Source organism: Oncorhynchus mykiss, chromosome 5 (assembly GCF_057628025.1).
Source record: "Oncorhynchus mykiss isolate SJ-2025 chromosome 5, ASM5762802v1, whole genome shotgun sequence".
Classification (NCBI taxonomy): Eukaryota; Metazoa; Chordata; class Actinopteri; order Salmoniformes; family Salmonidae; genus Oncorhynchus; species Oncorhynchus mykiss.
In genome coordinates this window covers 32,755,066-32,774,142 of record NC_143026.1, presented here as the reverse complement: position 1 = coordinate 32,774,142, position 19,077 = coordinate 32,755,066, and the positions used below count along the sequence as shown (strand labels likewise).

At 41.3% G+C, this 19,077-nt stretch overlaps 1 protein-coding gene and 1 long non-coding RNA gene across 10 annotated transcripts in view; both read right to left on the bottom strand.

Annotated features, from left to right (window-relative positions):
- Positions 1–4,587: 4,587 nt before the first annotated feature.
- The window catches only part of LOC110523614 (nucleus accumbens-associated protein 2), a 43,276-nt gene continuing 28,786 nt past the window's right edge, over positions 4,588–19,077 (bottom strand). For 6 of the 9 annotated variants that reach the window (XM_036977285.2, XM_036977284.2, XM_036977287.2 and 3 more), the window contains 5 exons: positions 17,213–18,146; positions 13,278–13,454; positions 10,142–10,247; positions 9,711–9,808; positions 4,588–8,042 (listed from right to left, as the gene is read on the bottom strand). In XM_036977285.2, coding sequence (XP_036833180.1) covers positions 7,525–8,042; positions 9,711–9,808; positions 10,142–10,247; positions 13,278–13,454; positions 17,213–18,071 — 1,758 coding nt within the window. In that variant the 5' untranslated portion in view covers positions 18,072–18,146 and the 3' untranslated portion in view covers positions 4,588–7,524. Of the gene's footprint in view, positions 9,148–9,710; positions 9,809–10,141; positions 10,248–13,277; positions 13,455–17,212; positions 18,147–19,077 lie in introns of all 9 variants that reach the window. The other 3 variants (XM_090234507.1, XM_090234508.1, XM_090234509.1) reach the window with 2 other exon arrangements.
- On the bottom strand, positions 8,144–8,754 carry LOC149983248 (uncharacterized). The gene is made up of 2 exons (XR_016495991.1): positions 8,644–8,754; positions 8,144–8,557 (listed from the first exon to the last, which is right to left on the bottom strand). It is a non-coding gene; the product is annotated as an uncharacterized LOC149983248 (long non-coding RNA).

The window sequence follows — 19,077 nt, the reverse complement described above, 5'->3', positions numbered from 1 at the left end:
TTATATTACAGTCATTGAACAAAGACCTGTTGTTATTTCGTCACTGATCCTAAGAAGAAACACACAGGGATTTCCTGACGGATTTCGTCATATCGGCAATCCATACGAAAGGACCTGTAGTTAGTGTAGAACCTCCCCTTCCATGACCACCATACTAGAAGAATGAACACTGTATAAGTGGGTTCTGTAAGAATTGGGTAACCAAATGGCACACAAAGCAGTTGGTACGGGGAACACTTAACAGCTCAGTGTAGGCTACTGTGTGCAGACCATCCACAGCGCGTTGCCAAATTGGTGGACCTCAGCACCCACTCGCTACAATCCCACAATCTTTCCTGCTCATTGTGTTCATTCAGTTTTGTTGGACAAGTTGGTCTAAAATGCAGTTTCAGATTAGGCCTATATTTGAAGAAATAGCTAAGTGCTACACTAAGTAAACATTGTAAACTAGAACATTATATTACATACATATGGGACAGCATTCTTTTCAGCAACCACAAACAGAGCTCACTCTCTTTAGGTTAGCCACAACATTCTCTGAGTTTCACTCAGTTTTCTAGCGCAGCATAATTTCATTTATAACTTCGACCCCACAAAAAGTGGGGTTAAGTAATTTTTTGTTGTGTGTCTTGGAAAGATTTAGGTACAACAGATGCAGTAAGGCAGGCAGGAAGTGAATCAGATATAAACAGGTTGAAGCATTAAACAAAGACAATGTATAAAAACAAGGGTTCCTATGGGTAAAGTTTGTACTACTGTAGCCTACTCCATGGCTCATTTGAAGCCTTTCCAGTCTGTGATCATTCATGGTGATAACTGTTGAGTGTGTGATATATATTTCAGATTGATCAAGTCTACATGTTATTCAGGTGGATTTGAAATAACAAATGACACCAATAACTAAATATTCTGCTACTCAGGCAGTATAGATCACTACTGACAAGAAGTGGAGTAAACTTAGTCATTATTTGATCAAGTATCATGAAACTAACAAAGGTTTCTAATCTACTGTGTATGTGATAATATGCCACTATTCTAGCCTGTCAGAATTGCTAGACCTATAGAAGCATGCCCATGCAAAACGTCACAGTATAGTGTTTCTCGTGTTGACACATACTGTGCTGCAATTCAAGAAGGCAAATGGATTGGAGCTAGAGTCCAGAATATGGAGCGATTTCAGTGTCAACAGAAATTGTGTGTGAATTCCATACTTTTGTATTTGTATTAGGATATTTAATTTAAATTTCATATTTTTGAATTTGTAATGCACAAATGTAATCATTGAATTCCTAAATTGAACTTGTATTTCAAGATTTGAAACTGAATTGAATGAATATTGCATTCCGTTTTAAATTATATTTCAATTTAATTGAATATTAAAATTCAATATTTATACATTCAGTTTCAATATGGTAGATATTGCATTAATTGTATGTGTATCAATTTGACAAAGTAGCATTTCAAGGGTATCAAAGTTTCATACATTCAAAGGATCAGATGCATTCAGATTTAGTTTTCAAATTCATTTTTTCAAATTTTATTTTACTTTTATTTAACTAGGCAAGTCAGTTAAGAACAAATTCTTATTTTCAACGATTGCCCGAGGAACAGTGAGTTTACTGCCTTGTTCAGGGGCAGAAGTTCTCTAAATTCAGATTCAAAACCAGAGACAACATTCTGGTACTTTCCCAGCCAGGAAAGGTAGAGGAGAACAGATAGAATCAAACACTCTCTGTGGTAAACGGAAGCTTCTAGAGCCAATGTGACATGTTGAATTGATTTTCTTTCTATGAATTTGGCTCTAGCGTTTGAATAATTTTTGGTTATAAGCTATTATGACCCGGTTCCTGAAAGCTAAGACAGTCTGGAACATGGACGTGCCTTCTGTTCACCTCTATAATGATCACAGGCTGCGCAGGACACGTAAGAAGGGAGTGTCACAAAAAACACAATTTGGCCCCCATAAGAATATATAGTTGAATAGCCCCGGTCATAGCCCTTCTAAGGATAGCCTTTCCACTCCCTATTTAATATTTCTCTTGTGAGTGAAAAGGTTTGAAACAGATCTCCTGCATGTCACAAGACTGTGTTAGCCCATTTAGCTAAAGCCTAGAAATTTGAATAGATTTGGATTTGATTATAGGTAAAAATTCAAGAAGTTCATGTAAAGGACGACTCGCTGCTGGCTTATTAAAGGAAAACTCCACCCAAAATATATATATATATATTTTTAAAGTCCACTGTTGATACAATCCCAAAATGTTTTGCATGTCAGCAGTCATGTTTACAAGATATAGGATTTTCAAAAAGCAAAGTGTCACATGCCATATGTCTTTTGCGTCATATGATGCATTTTGCATCATCATGATGATGTGGCAAGTGACACTTTACTTCTTGAAAGTCCAATATCTTGAAAACTTAACAGCTGACATGCAACACACTTTGGGACTGTATTATTGAAAAAAATACAAAAATATTGTTTTTAGGTGGATTTTTCCTTTAACGTTACTGCTTCCCAATGATTCAGCTCATACTGAGACTCGAACTCAGGTTACTCATGAAATGAGCGTGTTTGGTGGTTCACGCTCATTTGATGAGCCACCTTGCCTGAGACCTAAAGATGTGTTAGTTTGACATGTCTGAGTTTGTGTTAGAAGTGTTAGTTTCAAGTCTCTGGTAAGGATAGTCATTACAAGAGTAACGTGATTTACTGGGTTGACTGTGTTATCCTAGACATTGGTTCTGTGACTTGGAAGGGTCTCTTCAAGGAGGAGGTCAAAGGGGGGTGAAGTGTAAGACAGGTGGTTCGGTGACCACGCTCGCATAATGAGTAACTTGTCTGAGACCTGAAAAATTGCATTGTCTGGCGCACATGAGCCCTGGGTTAGAACCCCATCAGTCAAATAAACACGTCTTCAGGTCTCAGGCAAGGTTGCTCATCACATGCATGGATCACCAAACCAACTCTGCTGCACTCTCATTAAATGGGGTGGACAGATCCTTCTGCTTCTGTTTGCCACAGAATGTGTTGAGCAGTAGGCCTGATTTCAAACCCAGTTAGCTATATTGGTGCCGTGATCTCTGAGTATGAGGTCAAAGGGGGTGAAATGTAACTGAGGTGGTTCAAAGAACCACGCTCTTTTGATGAGTAACCTTGCTGAACACATTAAGACTTGTGTTAGCTTCCTGAATTCATCCCTTTGAGTTTCAGCTTAGAGGGCTAACACAGTCTTGTGACATGCAAGAGACCTGGTTCTAACCCAGTTAGTCACAAGAACAATAAGAAATAGGGAGTGGAAAGGCTATCCTTAGAATAGCTATGACAGGGCTATTCTACTATATTCTTATGGGGACCAAATAGCATTTTTTGTATGACACTCCCTTTTAACGTGTCCTGTGCACCTGTGATTCATCATAGACGGGAACAGAAGGCATGTCCATGTTCCAGAGAGTCTTAGCTTCCTGGAATGGGGTTATAATAGCTTATAACCAAAACAGCTGAGACAAATTCATAGGAAGAAAATTGGCTTTAGAAACCGCCAGAAGCTTTGGTTTACCACAGAGAGCATCTGTTCTCCTCTACCTCTCCTGGCTGGCAAAGTACACGGTCTGTAGTTTTGAATCTACATTTAGAGAGTTTTATTTGAAAACTAAATCTGAATTCATCTGAGAAATTGAATATATGAAACTTCGATGAATTTGAAATTATAGTTTGTAAACTTGATAAACAGACAATGAATGCAATATCCACCATATTGAAACTGAATGAATTGAAATATAATTTTAAAACTGAATGCAATATTCATTCAATTCAGTTTCAAATCATGAAATACAAGTTAAATTCATGCATTTGTGCATTACAAATTCAAAAATATTAAATTCAAATGTAATATCCTAATACGAATAAAATATTATGGAATTCAAATACAATTTATGTTGAAACTGAAATCGCTCCATACCAGAGTCTTAATATTTGTATTATTTGCTTACAGGAGCACACAGTAAAGGGGTACTTTTCTAAGCAAGTCCCCTCCAACATTCTAACCTCGCCTGCCAATGTATTCTGTGAAAACAAAGCCTATTTATTGTCAGCACTTATTTTACCTTAGCATTCAGAACTGTACATAAAAAACAATACCTGGCTCTCCATTCTGTCATCATGACTCTAATAAAGCTAGTTTAATTATTTGTCGAAGTCCCAAAACAAACAGATGATTAAGCACAATACACTCTTCCCCTGCAGTCTTGATTAAGGCACTGATCCCCGCCCCTTCTTCAGAACAGGACACGTATCAACATTTCCCATCACAGGGAAACTCCCTACCTGATGACAGTATTGCACTGGAAAGCATTTCACTTCCCCTTAGAGCCAGTAGTGGTTGCACATGCAAATCGACCAAAGGAGAAAGCAGTTATTACTTATATTACAGGCTTGGTATTCGGACCGTCTATCTGTCCTATCTTATTAATGAATTGCAACAAGCAGGTTTAATTATAGATGAGATAAAGAACAAGGAACATAATTGGTTTCTTGTTGGGGATGTAGATAGAATAAGTGATCAACCTATCAATAGGCCAACAAACATGGCAAGTTTGACTGTATATTTGGGTATTCACCGACATCGGCAGACATCTTCACCATCCTTCTTTATTGAAATCACACAGCAGCTCTAGTGCCCTTAAGACGGAAAGTCGGTCACCTTTCTTTCAAATAATTGTTAATGTTATTCCATTCTCCGGCCCACTTTATATGAGCAGATGCAACACTGTACAAGCTGCTAGAAAATAATTGTATCTTGTGGCACCAAGATCCTGTACTTTAATGTACAGTACTGTTCCTATGCTCTACCAGGGCTAGAAACCAGCTGAAGCAGTGCTACAGTTTACATTCACCCACAGTCTCAAACAACCATTCACTCATCCCCCTTCCCTGCTGGTCACATTTCTCCAAAAATACTCTTGTAAACTTATTTGTTTTCTCATTTCCTAGCTAGTGCAATTATAAATCTGGACTCCTAATTACAGAAACAGGACCATCCCCAAAAGAACCATACGACAGGATCATATATATATATATTAAACACAACACAACTGGCCCAATCTTGAAAATGGCACATATAATAAAGCCTTGGAAAGAGGAAATGTGATCTTGTTTGTTCTCTCTTGTTTCATTGTTATGTTATGCCAAGCATGCCAGCGTTTTGAAAGTTGGCCCAGTGTAAGCTGTAGTCGAATGACATTGGGGACAAAAATAGATTTGTTTCTGAAACCAGATCAATCTTGTTTTTTTAGTAAATATAGATGTTTCCAGAACAATAATATCTAACAAACATGATGTGCTTTCCCATCATGCAATTATAAAACAACAAAAAAAGGCTGTCCATTCAAATGACTGTTTTGGGAGTTGATTAAACCTCATGTTTTTAACCAGGTGTTAGATTAAGTACACATTCATGAACTATAACATACATACCGTGTGGGTGTCTGATAGGCCTATCAATATGTTACCCCAAGCAACCCTTCCATTTAGACTCCCTACTTGTGGCAAAAATGAACAGCTAGAACAGAAAAAGTGCGACAAAACTAGTAAATGCCGCTGTGCAACATTTTGTCTCTCATCTCCCTAACTGTCGTCGTCAGCATGACCGCCCGTCCAAGTCCACTAACCTCAAACCTTCCAAGATAAGGGGGCAAATGTCAGTTACTTCTTTAGAACAGTCATATCTCAGCAGCTCCATAAGTTTACCATCAAAACCCTCCCTATAACCTCTTCAAATAAGCCAGAAGAAATTTCTCATATTAGTTTCATTCAATAATTTACAACAACAAAAATTGTTGGAGGATGAAAGGAAGCTGTAGGCTGGGTGCTGCAGTCGGTGTCAATCATTTCTTCTCAGCATGTCTCTAGCATGCCTCCACCCCAGGCCAAGGCCAAACCCAGGTTACACTAATCTGGGTCAAACGTAGGCCAAACGCATGACTCCGAAGAGAAACACATATACCAGTCTCTCCTCCTTGGAGTATTAATGATCTATCTTCAGGCAACTGCTGATTGTTTTCTGTATGCAGATTCATAAATGGCTCTGCTGTTGTTGTTGATTCTCTGTACTCATTTTGCATGCAAGCGTTGTGTTAGTGCATGTTTGTGTCTCTGGCATTGTGATACTGTGTGTTTTTTTGTAAAGGTGTGCTAAATGATGTAAACACTGTTAAGCTGGTTGGTCAGTGTCTCAGATGCATCTGTACTGCATCAGATGTTAAAATCACAAGGTGTGTGGGAACAGTGTGTGTATATACGTGAGTCTATCCACCAAAAGACACAGGCATTGCATTGACTGGCTAATAGAATAAATAATCTTGTATAAGGATGATCCATAGACAAAAAAGCCCTTCATATTTCCAGATCAAGTGTTCAATCAGTTGGAAAACCACAACCCTTAAGCAACAGGGTAAGAGGTTAAAAGTTTCTCTTCTCTGTCACAAAATCACATGCTTGGTTTTTCCCCCACATGCAATTGTTCAACTGATTTGTTGCTCTGTATGTTGAGATGAGATCATATGATATCGTCCAAGAATTTGTGTGGCACTTAAAGAAGGAGCATGGTCATTTGTGTTAAATACACTGATCCATGTTGTTCCTGTAGAGAACTGTACGTTCAGTCTCTCACACAGCCTGAGGTGCTTCAGCGTTACTGAGGTTATTTTCAGAACCCATTCTGCTTTCCTTTGAAAAGCGCAATACAGGTTAAACAATAATGTATTAATTATTATTATATCTGTAACCCAAGTATGCCTGGTAGTTTAGGTCTACTGTGTACCCTAGGATTACTATGTTTATGTTTTAACCATTTATTTAAGAGGATCACAATGGAGATATGTTTTCAAACTTTTTTTGTGTCAAACTTGATGATTTTAAATGCAATATCCACATGTGTGGTTGTATTGTGTTTTAAATGATCATATACATCTATCTATCTATTCCAAGAAGAGGGCTATCATTTTACAGTCTTATCTGATCTATTCCATAGATGAAACTGTTATGTAGCAAGTTCTACTGCTATACAGGAATGATAACACAACAGTGTTACTTTGTTCAGTTTTCTACAATTGGGTCTTGAAGATGAACCAGAACACAAAAAAATATCTAGAGAAATAGTAAAGTAATGTTTTTCCATTTTTAAATGAGAGATTTCTTATATTCACTAAGTCATTCTGCTTGTTCCCCAGCAATGCCTGTGTCTGTTCAGCATAAAAAATCTTGTACTTCTTGTACTTCTTGTACTCCCTGTCCTGCTAAAGAATACACTGCAGTGTGTGTGTTTTTGTGTGTGTGTTTGTTCATTGCACAGTACTGTAAGTTCTGCAAGCGTGGCTTCTCGTGCTGAGAGGTTCCCTTTGGAGAGCGTGGAGGAGGACAAGAGATGGAGGAGAAAAGAAATAGCAAGCGATAGACAAAGTGTGGCGCTGGATGGATCGGAGACAGTAGTCAGGGGATATTCACTGCCCGTTCACTATCAGGCCGTCTCAAAACTCCTCCCCTTCCTGTCCCGGGGCCATGTTACCCCTCTCTCCGGCCTCGCCTCCCGGCATCATCGTTCCCTCCACACCATCCAACCCCATTTCCTCCTCCTCCTGCTGCTCATCCCCCCCTGCCTGGGAACCAACAATCTCTGCGTCCACGTCCTCCCCTACAGCCACCCCCGATCCCGGGCTGCCCATGTCCAACAGGGCGTGAGTCCTGAGTGGGTCCTTGAGTTCCGGGTACAGCCTCTGGTCCAGGGAAAGGCTAGAGGGGGTCAGGGATTTGAAGTCGGTTTCGAAGGGGAGCACCACCCCGGGTCCGGCGGCTCCCAGGGCCAGGCCCAGGCCCACACCAGCGGCCACCCCCACACCAGCCCGGTAGACCTCCATGCCGTCGGGTAGCATGGACTTGATCTTGGGCAGCCAGCGTTTGCGGACGCGCCGCGCGTTGGTGCACATGTCAGCGGCGATCACGTTCATCTCACTCTCCTTGAAGTTGGGCGCAAAGTTCTGACAGTAGACTAGAGAGGGGGGAGTTGGAAGACATTCAGCTTTGTAAGTCAGTAGCCGTTTTGCCTGTGGCTCAGTCAACAGTACCAGTCAAAAGTTTGTACACACCTACTGATTCAAGGGTTTTTCTTTATTTTTAATACTTTCTACATAGTAGAATAATAATGGACATCAAAACTATGAAATAACACATATGGAAATGATATAGTAACCAAAAACTTTTAAACAAATCAAAATATATGCTATAATTTAGATTCTTCAAAGAAGCCACCCTTTGCCTTGATTACAGCTTTGCACACTCTTGACATTCTCTCAGCCAGCTTCATGAGGAATGCTTTTCCAAAAGTCTTGAAGGAGTTCCCACATATGCTGAGCACTTCACTCGGCGGTCCAACTAATCCCAAACCATCTCAATTGGGTTGAGGTTGGGTGATTGTGGAGGCCAGGTCATCTGATGCAGCACTCCATCACTCTCCTTGGTCAAATAGCCCTTACACAGCCTGGAGGTGTGTTTTGGGTCATTGTCCTGTTGAAAAACAAATTATAGTCTCACTAAGCGCAAACCAGATGGGATGGCGTATTGCTGCAGAATGCTGTGGTAGACAGTGTCACCAGCAAAAGACACAGACAGTGTCACCAGCAAAAGACCCCACACCATCACATCTCCTCCTCCATGCTTCATGATGGGAACCACACATGCAGAGATTATCCGTTCACTTACTCTGCATTTCAGAAAGACACGGCGGTTGGAACTAAAAATTTCACATTTGGACTTATCAGACCGAAAGACAGATTGTCACCTTTCTAATGTCCATTGCTCGTGTTTCTTGGCCCAAGCAAGTCTCATCTTCTATTGGTGTCCTTTAGTAGTGGTTTCTTTGCAGCAATTCGACCATGAAGGCTTGATTCACATAGTCTCATCTGAACAGTTGATGTTGAGATGTGTCTCAAGTCAATTCACAAGGTGCAGTTAACTCTAATGAACGTATCCTCTGCAGCAGAGGTAACTCTAGGTCTTCCTTTCCTGTGTAGGTCCTCATGAAAGCCAGTTTCATCATAGTGCTTGATGGTTTTTGCGACTGCACTTGAAGAAACTTTCAAAGTTCTTGAAATGTCCTAAACGCATTAAGAAGGAAAGAAATTCCACAAATGAACTTTTAACAAGGCACACTTGTTATTTTAATTGCATTCCAGGTGACTACCTCATTAAACTGGTTGAGAGAATGCCAAGAGTGTGCAAAGATGTCATCAAGGCAAAGGATGGCTACTTTGAAGAATCTAAATTATAGCATATATTTTGATTTGTTTGACCCTTTTTTGATGACTACATGATTCCATGTGTTATTTCATAGTTTTGATGTCATCACTATTATTCTAGAATTAGATTTTTTTTTTAAACCTTCAATGAGCAGTTGTGCCCAATTTTTTGACTGGAACTATATATGCATAGTTGATCGTTGTTTTTTAAAATAATAAAACAAATATTACACTTAAACAAGTGATGTTAAAATGTACTTGAACTTCCATGAATTCACACCTCTTCAGTCATAATCTCACAAATCATCTACAACAGTTTGACTCTTAAACAATAATCATTCAACAGAGGCTGCCATCCCCATGAACCATTATCCTCCATATTTCACAATGTAAGATCAACATTTGACCAGCGCCAGACTCACGTTTGACAGCATTGAGCACACGGCTGTCCAGAGGTTTCCTACTGGGGTCACTGGTAGAGGAACGGATGCCAGTTCCACAGCTGTTAGCCAGGGTGTTCCTGCAGGCACACAGAGCCAACACCAGAGGGCAGCGGTAACACCAAGCCCATAGGATTACATGTCTCAACACGACTGACTGTGCTGCACTCCAAACCATAGATTTATGCTGACTTGAGAATATACATTCATACATATATATTACACTTTGAAAGCAAGGAATGTAAATGTAAGTTGGATATGTGGAAGAATTTTGAGTGTGAATATGACCCCACATGAAACAGATCATTATAAATCTATACTGACAAGGTTAACATCTTCTGAATCTGAGTCACACCTAAAACATGTAAATAATGTCATTATTAATCAATACCTTTAGACTAGCTTTGACTTACCTGTCGAAGAACGTGGCGAGCAGGCGACGCAGTAGGACTTTGTGTTTGATGCCAGCACACAGGTGACAGTTCATCAGCTGGCCCCGTGTCATAAACACAGATGTACCTTGGGTGGTATGATAGAGAGCTCCCTGAGTGAAATAGGTTTCCCTATCACTAATCCATTACCCTGTGTTTCTATCACTACTCCATTACCCTGTGTTTCGGTCACTACTCCATTACCCTGTGTTTCTATCACTACTCCATTACCCTGTTTCTATCACTACTCCATTACCCTGTGTTTCTATCACTAATCCATTACCCTGTGTTTCTATCACTACTCCATTACCCTGTGTTTCGGTCACTACTCCATTACCCTGTGTTTCTATCACTACTCCATTACCCTGTTTATATCACTACTCCATTACACTGTGTTTCTATCACTACTCCATTACCCTGTGTTTCTGTCACTACTCCATTACCCTGTGTTTCTTTCACTACTCCATTACCCTGTGTTTCTATCACTAACCCATTACCCTGTTTCTATCACTACTCCATTACACTGTGTTTCTATCATTACTCCATTACCCTGTGTTTCTATCACTAACCCATTACCCTGTTTCTATCACTACTCCATTACACTGTGTTTCTATCGTTACTCCATTACCCTGTGTTTCTATCACTACTCCATTACCCTGTGTTTCTTTCACTACTCCATTACCCTGTTTCTATCACTAACCCATTACCCTGTTTCTATCACTACTCCATTACACTGTGTTTCTATCGTTACTCCATTACCCTGTGTTTCTATCACTACTCCATTACCCTGTGTTTCTTTCACTACTCCATTACCCTGTGTTTCTATCACTAATCCATTACCGTTTCTATCACTACTCCATTACACTGTGTTTCTATCGCTACTCCATTACCCTGTGTTTCTATCACTACTCCATTGCTCTGTGTTTCTATCGCTACTTTACAACCCAAATCTGCCAGCCTCTCAATTCTTTCATGAAACATGTATGCTGTAAAAGTACTCTATCACCCTGACAGTGCTATTTCACTCCATCACTTATTTTGTATCCCTTTATTCCCATCACTTATGTGACAACTCTTATGAATACGATTTCCAAAGTATTTATAGCAAATGGCAAATCAACTTGAACTTGAACATTTCATACAGCATTTGATCTAATCTCAACCTGACTAGGTATCCCCCTTTCCATTCCTTTTACAGTGCCTTGCGAAAGTATTCGGCCCCCTTGAACTTTGCGACCTTTTGCCACATTTCAGGCTTCAAACATAAAGATATAAAACTATATTTTTTTGTGAAGAATCAACAACAAGTGGGACACAATCATGAAGTGGAACGACATTTATTGGATATTTCTAACTTTTTTAACAAATCAAAACCTGAAAAATTGGGCGTGCAAAATTATTCAGCCCCCTTAAGTTAATACTTTGTAGCGCCACCTTTTGCTGCGATTACAGCTGTAAGTCGCTTGGGGTATGTCTCTATCAGTTTTGCACATCGAGAGACTGACATTTTTTCCCATTCCTCCTTGCAAAACAGCTCGAGCTCAGTGAGGTTGGATGGAGAGCATTTGTGAACAGCAGTTTTCAGTTCTTTCCACAGATTCTCGATTGGATTCAGGTCTGGACTTTGACTTGGCCATTCTAACACCTGGATATGTTTATTTCTGAACCATTCCATTGTAGATTTTGCTTTATGTTTTGGATCATTGTCTTGTTGGAAGACAAATCTCCGTCCCAGTCTCAGGTCTTTTGCAGACTCCATCAGGTTTTCTTCCAGAATGGTCCTGTATTTGGCTCCATCCATCTTCCCATCAATTTTAAACATCTTCCCTGTCCCTGCTGAAGAAAAGCAGGCCCAAACCATGATGCTGCCACCACCATGTTTGACAGTGGGGATGGTGTGTTCAGGGTGTTGCTTTTACGCCAAACATAACGTTTTGCATTGTTGCCAAAAAGTTCAATTTTGGTTTCATCTGACCAGAGCACCTTCTTCCACATGTTTGGTGTGTATCCCAGGTGGCTTGTGGCAAACTTTAAACGACACTTTTTATGGATATCTTTAAGAAATGGCTTTCTTCTTGCCACTCTTCCATAAAGGCCAGATTTGTGCAATATACGACTGATTGGTGTCCTATGGACAGAGTCTTCCACCTCAGCTGTAGATCTCTGCAGTTCATCCAGAGTAATCATGGGCCTCTTGGCTGCATCTCTGATCAGTCTTCTCCTTGTATGAGCTGAAAGTTTAGAGGGACGGCCAGGTCTTGGTAGATTTGCAGTGGTCTGATACTCCTTCCATTTCAATATTATTGCTTGCACAGTGCTCCTTGGGATGTTTAAAGCTTGGGAAATATTTTTGTATCCAAATCCGGCTTTAAACTTCTTCACAACAGTATCTCGGACCTGCCTGGTGTGTTCCTTGTTCTTCATTTTTTTTTTTTTTTTTTTTTTTTTTTTTTTTTTTTTTTTTTTTTACCTTTATTTAACTAGGCAAGTCAGTTAAGAACAAATTCTTATTTTCAATGACGGCCTGGGAACAGTGGGTTAACTGCCTGTTCAGGGGCAGAACGACAGATTTGTACCTTGTCAGCTCGGGGGTTTGAACTCGCAACCTTCCGGTTACTAGTCCAACGCTCTAACCACTAGGCTACCCTGCCGCCCCATGATGCTCTCTGCGCTTTTAACGGACCTCTGAGACTATCACAGTGCAGGTGCATTTATACGGAGACTTGATTACACACAGGTGGATTGTATTTATCATCATTAGTCATTTAGGTCAACATTGGATCATTCAGAAATCCTCACTGAACTTCTGGAGAGAGTTTGCTGCACTGAAAGTAAAGGGGCTGAATAATTTTGCACGCCCAATTTTTCAGTTTTTGATTTGTTAAAAAAGTTTGAAATATCCAATAAATGTCATTCCACTTCATGATTGTGTCCCACTTGTTGTTGATTCTTCACAAAAAAAATACAGTTTTATATCTTTATGTTTGAATCCTGAAATGTGGCAAAAGGTCGCAAAGTTCAAGGGGGCCGAATACTTTCGCAACGCACTGTACCTCAACCCTTTTACCAAAGACCAACAGAGACCTTGCACTATTCATCAATCTCCCATGCAGCATACCTCCCACCAGCTCCAGTTTCTCCCCCGGGTCTCCTTCGGTGTAGAGCTTGGGGTGGCAGCGGTATCCGATCTGGCTGATGAGGCTGGCGGGCAGGGCCACCAGGTCCCTACGGACCAGCACACAGGAGCGGTTCTCCAGGGACAGGGGTATGGCTGCCATCTCTGGCTTGTCCTGGACTGGAGAGGGACAGGTGAGGAGAGGGGGAGGGTTAACTCTGTAGTGTAGGAATTCATAGGGAAGAGTTATGGATAGAACTATAAACCCTTTCTATAGAGAGGGAGGCGTTCACCCTACGTGAAATACAGAGAGACAGAATGACAAAGAGAATGAGAGGCACACACATACACACACTACTATCTAGTCGTGAGGGTGTTTAATAAATTCTAAGTTCCAGATAAGCAATGTGCTGTATCATCACCTTGAAGGACACAGGAGAGAGAGTTACTGGTTTCAAACTTTGGATTCCCTCCCAAAAACATCCCATTAACCTCAAGATACTGTACATACAAACACTTACACCAGACACGTCCACACACACCAGATGTGCTCTCTCACACACACACCCGTTTCTTCTTCTATCCTTGTGGGGACCAAACAATTGATTCCAGTTCAAAATCCTATTTTCCCTAAACCCTAACCCCAACCCTAATTCTAACCCTAACCCTAATTCTAACCCCAACCCTAATTCTAACCTCAACCCTAATTCTAACCCCAACCCTAATTCTAACCCTAACCCTAATTGTAACTCGAATCCTAAACCTAAGCCTAAAATAGCAATTTTCCTTGTGGGGGCCAGCAAAATGTCACCACCTGTCCGAATTGTACTTCTGGTCTCCACAAGGATAGTAAAAACACACATGCTCGTGCACGCACGCACACATCGCACGAAACACATGCACGAAATGCACTCACACACACACACACACACACACACACACACACACACACACACACACACACACACACACACACACACACACACACACACACACACACACACACACACACACACACACACACACACACACACACACACACACACACACACACACACACACACACACACACACCACTCTCAAATATCCCACAATGTCACCCTGGGGTGCTCTGACTGATTGCAGATAGAATGCTGAAACTCTAGACTTTGACAAACCTGTCCAATAACAATGCCTTGAGCAGCAAAAAATATGAAGCACTGCAGTAGGGAGAGTGAAGTGTGTGTGTGTGTGTGTGCATTAGAGTTGTGATAAAGGAGCTGTTGTTGGTCACGATGTACAGTAAAATGTATAACTTCATACAGCGTTCCCAAATGCCTATATAAAGTCCCATAAGCAGTGGCGACCTGTCATTCAGTGCCTGTTTTAAGCCCCACAGCAACAACATTTTTCCATTAATACGTGTCACATATCAGTTTGCAATCAATGTAAAAGAAAAGTCAAATACATTTCATTGAGTTAATAAACCCTCCATACAAACATGGTCTTTTTTATGCTTTCTTGAGTAAGGCAGCTCCAAAATGCAGGGGTTTCTGCCTAGCTCAGTGCTTTCTGTGGTGGTGAGGCAGCCAGCGGAAAATACGGAGCGTAGGGGTTGGTAATGTTCTCTAGTTGCGCCGTGATTGGCTCAGTGTTCTGTCACTCATGGTGACACTGCTTCACTGCCAAATCTAAGGGTAGAGCTCGAACATTCAAGTCCCTTGGGTGCTGCCATAGAGTTACATTAGAAGTGCCCATCCAAGAAGGCTCAAGATCATTGGCCACAGATACAATCAAGTTATATCTACAGTAGCTTTGTTGGGACTGATCATGTCAACATCATACTTTCAAATTCTTAGCTAGCAGTCATCATCATGAATCAAGTCAAATCTACTGGTAAATCCTTTTTAATCCTTGTCATATGAAGACAAATAATGGAAAGAAATTCTAGATAAAACAATTTTCTTCGGCCTTTGGACATAAACATTACACAACCAGTTCTAAATCGCAAATTCAACTATGAGTGGTTTGGAAGGAATCAGTGGCTAACTGTAAGCATTGCAAAGCAATCACTGGTCTGCAATTCAGTGGAGTGGGTGTGTGGTACCAATTCTGTGTTTAAGGGTCTCTTTTCCAAGCTTAAAATTATAAACATTCAACATTAGCCATACTTTCAATCCAGCATGATTTCTGCCTCTCTCAAAACAACCGTTTAATCGGAACTGGGAAATCAGACCTAAGTGAGTTCAAGACAACTGGGAACTCGGGGAAAAAACAAGCTCCGACTGGGAAAATAAGTTTGGAATGGTCATCCAACTCGGAATTGTAAGTCGGGAACTCAGGCCTCTTTCTAGAGCTACGACCTGAAGATCACTGACGTCATCATGATTCTACCCCCCCCCCCCCCCCCCCCCCCCAGAGTTCCCAGTTGTCCTGAAAGCACCATAAATCCAGAGAATGCCAGACTTTGATGACAAAGTTTGATGACAAAATTAGTCCAACGAAGGACCGCCGCGCCACCTTCCTGTTCCAAGTAAGCACAGCACAATAAGGTAAGTCCAGAAATGTCTTGTATGCTGCTGCATAAATGATGTAATATGCCAGGGAGATATGTGCACTGTAGATAAGAAAGTAATACCAAGTGTATGTAGTGTAGTAAGCTGTCAGTAGTCCATGTGCCTCACCCTAATAATTTGGTCTATTTTCCCCTCTTAATTTCGCCTACTGTTCTGATTTGGTGGTGCACATGTAGCCTGTAACCTGTTTTAGAGAAATATAATCATTGAATTTTGTAAGATCTTTCATTGTCTGCTTATATGCCCCCTATATTTATTCTATGGTTCTTACTTGGTGTAAAGGGAGAACACTGTAAGAACGGCCCATGTTCTGAATTCTGTCGCTGTACATTCAAAAGTGCAGAACAAATACTGTAGTTATATTGTCTATGTTCGTCCTAACTCGCTCATTAATGTATTAATCGAAATTACAGATTGCATCTTATCTGCTTGTTGTCCCCTTATGACATAGTTTGTACATCTCAATTGTCAGTAGAAACCACATTTGTTTAAGCAAGTCAGCCATATCAGCTATGCTTTTTTTTAAAGGCAGTAAATGTGGTTGAACTGTTTCACTGCCAGACAAGACTCAGCTGATAGCCAGGTGAAACAGTGGTAAGGTGTTGGGACTGCTGTTGGGACTCTGCTGTTGGGACAGCTTTATGTAAGCCCTAGCAGTTTGTGGACACCATTTGTCACCGTTATAGTGCAATTAATCTATTGTTTAGTGTTGTGTAGTGGTTTTGCTGGCATGCATCCCCCAACATTGCTTTGGGTTTTCCCCACCAAGATTTACATGCTAAAATCACCACTGACTATAAACATGACATGATGCAATGCTAATGTTAAGCAGGCCTAAATTATCTATATCATTTATGACATGCTATGAGATGCATTATATGAAACCCATTTTATGAAGCCACATGTGACATTATTTATGACACATCCATTCATGATTTTGTAAGAACAATGTATAGGACAGCCTACAAAACTGGCACGCTTGGATATCAAATGTGTTACCTGATACAAGAGTACTAACCTGATCCATTCTCCAGCTCAACATTTAGTAATACGTTTCTTAAATATTGCCCCCTAAAACCATTTTTCTACATGGCTGTTTTTGTCTGTATAATACGCAACATATTCTTTGATTCTTACATTTCAAAATGAAAGGAATATTGCTTAATTTGACTCATGAAGTGAGATATTGCAAGGGAGCCTTTGCTTTGACATCAAAGGATATTCTCATGCTAAGAGGTTATCAGAGAATTGGGCAGCACTTTATGTGACGCAGTCCTGGAAAGTATTTTCTAGAAAACTACAATTGCTAGCATGTAGTTCTAAGGTAAATACCAGGTAAAATATATACAGTAACAGCATTATCAAGCAACAGTTGATACTTACTTCCGTATGGGTTGGCTGAGCGCCCATAGATCTGACTGTAGGCCTCTTCCGTGATCCCGTCGTACGGTTCTTCCTCAAACTCCTCATCCTCGTTCTGGTAGGAGGTAGGGCTGTCTGTGGTGGGCAGGCTGGAGGCCCCAGGACTGGACCTCTCTCCCCCGGCCACTGGGTAGGGCTGCATCCCCGGGAAGATGGTGGTCCCGACCGAACCTGTGTAAAACAATGAGCTTCCCCTGGAGAGCCGTCCCCCCAGCTCAGATGAAGAGGACCCTCTCTTATGATGACTCAGGCTGGGCAACCCTAGTGGGGTCGGATCGCATCCCTCCAGTTTGATCTTCCGTGTGGGCAGCACCAGGGAGGGGGACCAGCCCTGCGGCCTCAGGATGGAGGTCCCTGCCCCAGCCATGGTGTTGTTGCTGGGACTCTGTGGCTCTGAGCCTGATTGCTGCTCCTCCATAGCAGCCGTTTGGGAGTCGCAGTGGGGCGAGTTGGCCTTGAACATCAGGTCCATGCCCCTCTCCACAATATGCTGGATCTGAAGATACCCGGCGGTGTACATCACCACCAGCTGCTCGCTGGCTGCCATGGTCAGCTTGCCCGTGTAGCAGAAGGATAATATAAGCTGGAAGCAGGCGGGAGTCACCGATGAGGGCAGCTCGAACTGGCTCTTGGATGAGCCACTGAACAGGTCTCGGAAGTAGAGGCTGCTGGCGGCTAGTACAGCCCGGTGGGCCTTAAAGGGCTGGCCTTTAACCAGGATGGAGACATCACAATACTGGCCCAGCAGGCGCTGCTCGTTGAGGGAGCCCAGCACGGTGCTGCCGAAGCTGGGGATCTCCACGTGAAGCAGCTGGGACATGGTGGTGGAGGAAGAGGAGGAGGAGGAAGAGGGTCTTTAAAGAGTCACCACAGACAAGATCAGTGAGAGGGACATCTGTAGAAGGAAAGGGATGGATTAGACAAATTGGAAAAGTTGAGAAGAAAGGAGGATACAGTTCAGTGTGTTAGAAACAGAGCAAAAAGAGAGGTGAAAGACAAGTGAAAGAGATGTGTGACAGAGAGGCTAGAGTGGGCTGGGGTGAGAGAAAGAAAAAGTGAAGTGTGAGAGAGATCAGAAAAAGAAAGGTGAGAGAAGAGTGTGTGAACAAAGAGAGAGAAAAGAGGGTGGGAAATAGACAGAAAGAGAAAAAGGCAGAGGAAGCTATTTAAACACATGAACATCGATTCCTTTGAATGAGGGCATTGTAAAACGCCCATTTTGGTTAAGATGGCTTGATTTCACAGAACTATAAAAAGCTGAAATTCTTAAAATAATATTTTAAAAAATCTCATTTTCTGTAAAGTATGAAATAATTAAATGATGTCATCATTTTGGCAGACCTCACTGAAAACATAGAAACTGCAGAAATATGGTATAAAAACATGAATGAATAATGTTCTGTTAATATGCAAAGTAAGAATTCAAAGTAGTTGAATTCAGTGATAAAAGGAAGTCAATATAACCAGTGTAATGATATAATTGACACATATTATTCACACTCGTAAGTGTGATCCCTTCACTTTGACTATATAAACTAAACTGTAGCCAGCAAGGAAACACATGCATTATCCCTGGAAACACATAACTTCGGAGACACAAATATATTTAACTTTGATAGCTCCCTTTACAATAACAACCAGTTACAGGTCGACAAGCTCCCCAGATGTATTTGCATACGCTCCTTCATTCCATGAACCTTATCTTTGTGTGCTTCCCCACTCACTCGCCAGTTTCATTATTGAGCAATGCTGCAGAAAGGTTTCCAGGAATACAAACTGAAAAGTGTCATCCCCCTCTCCCGCCTCCACAGACACACACACATCCC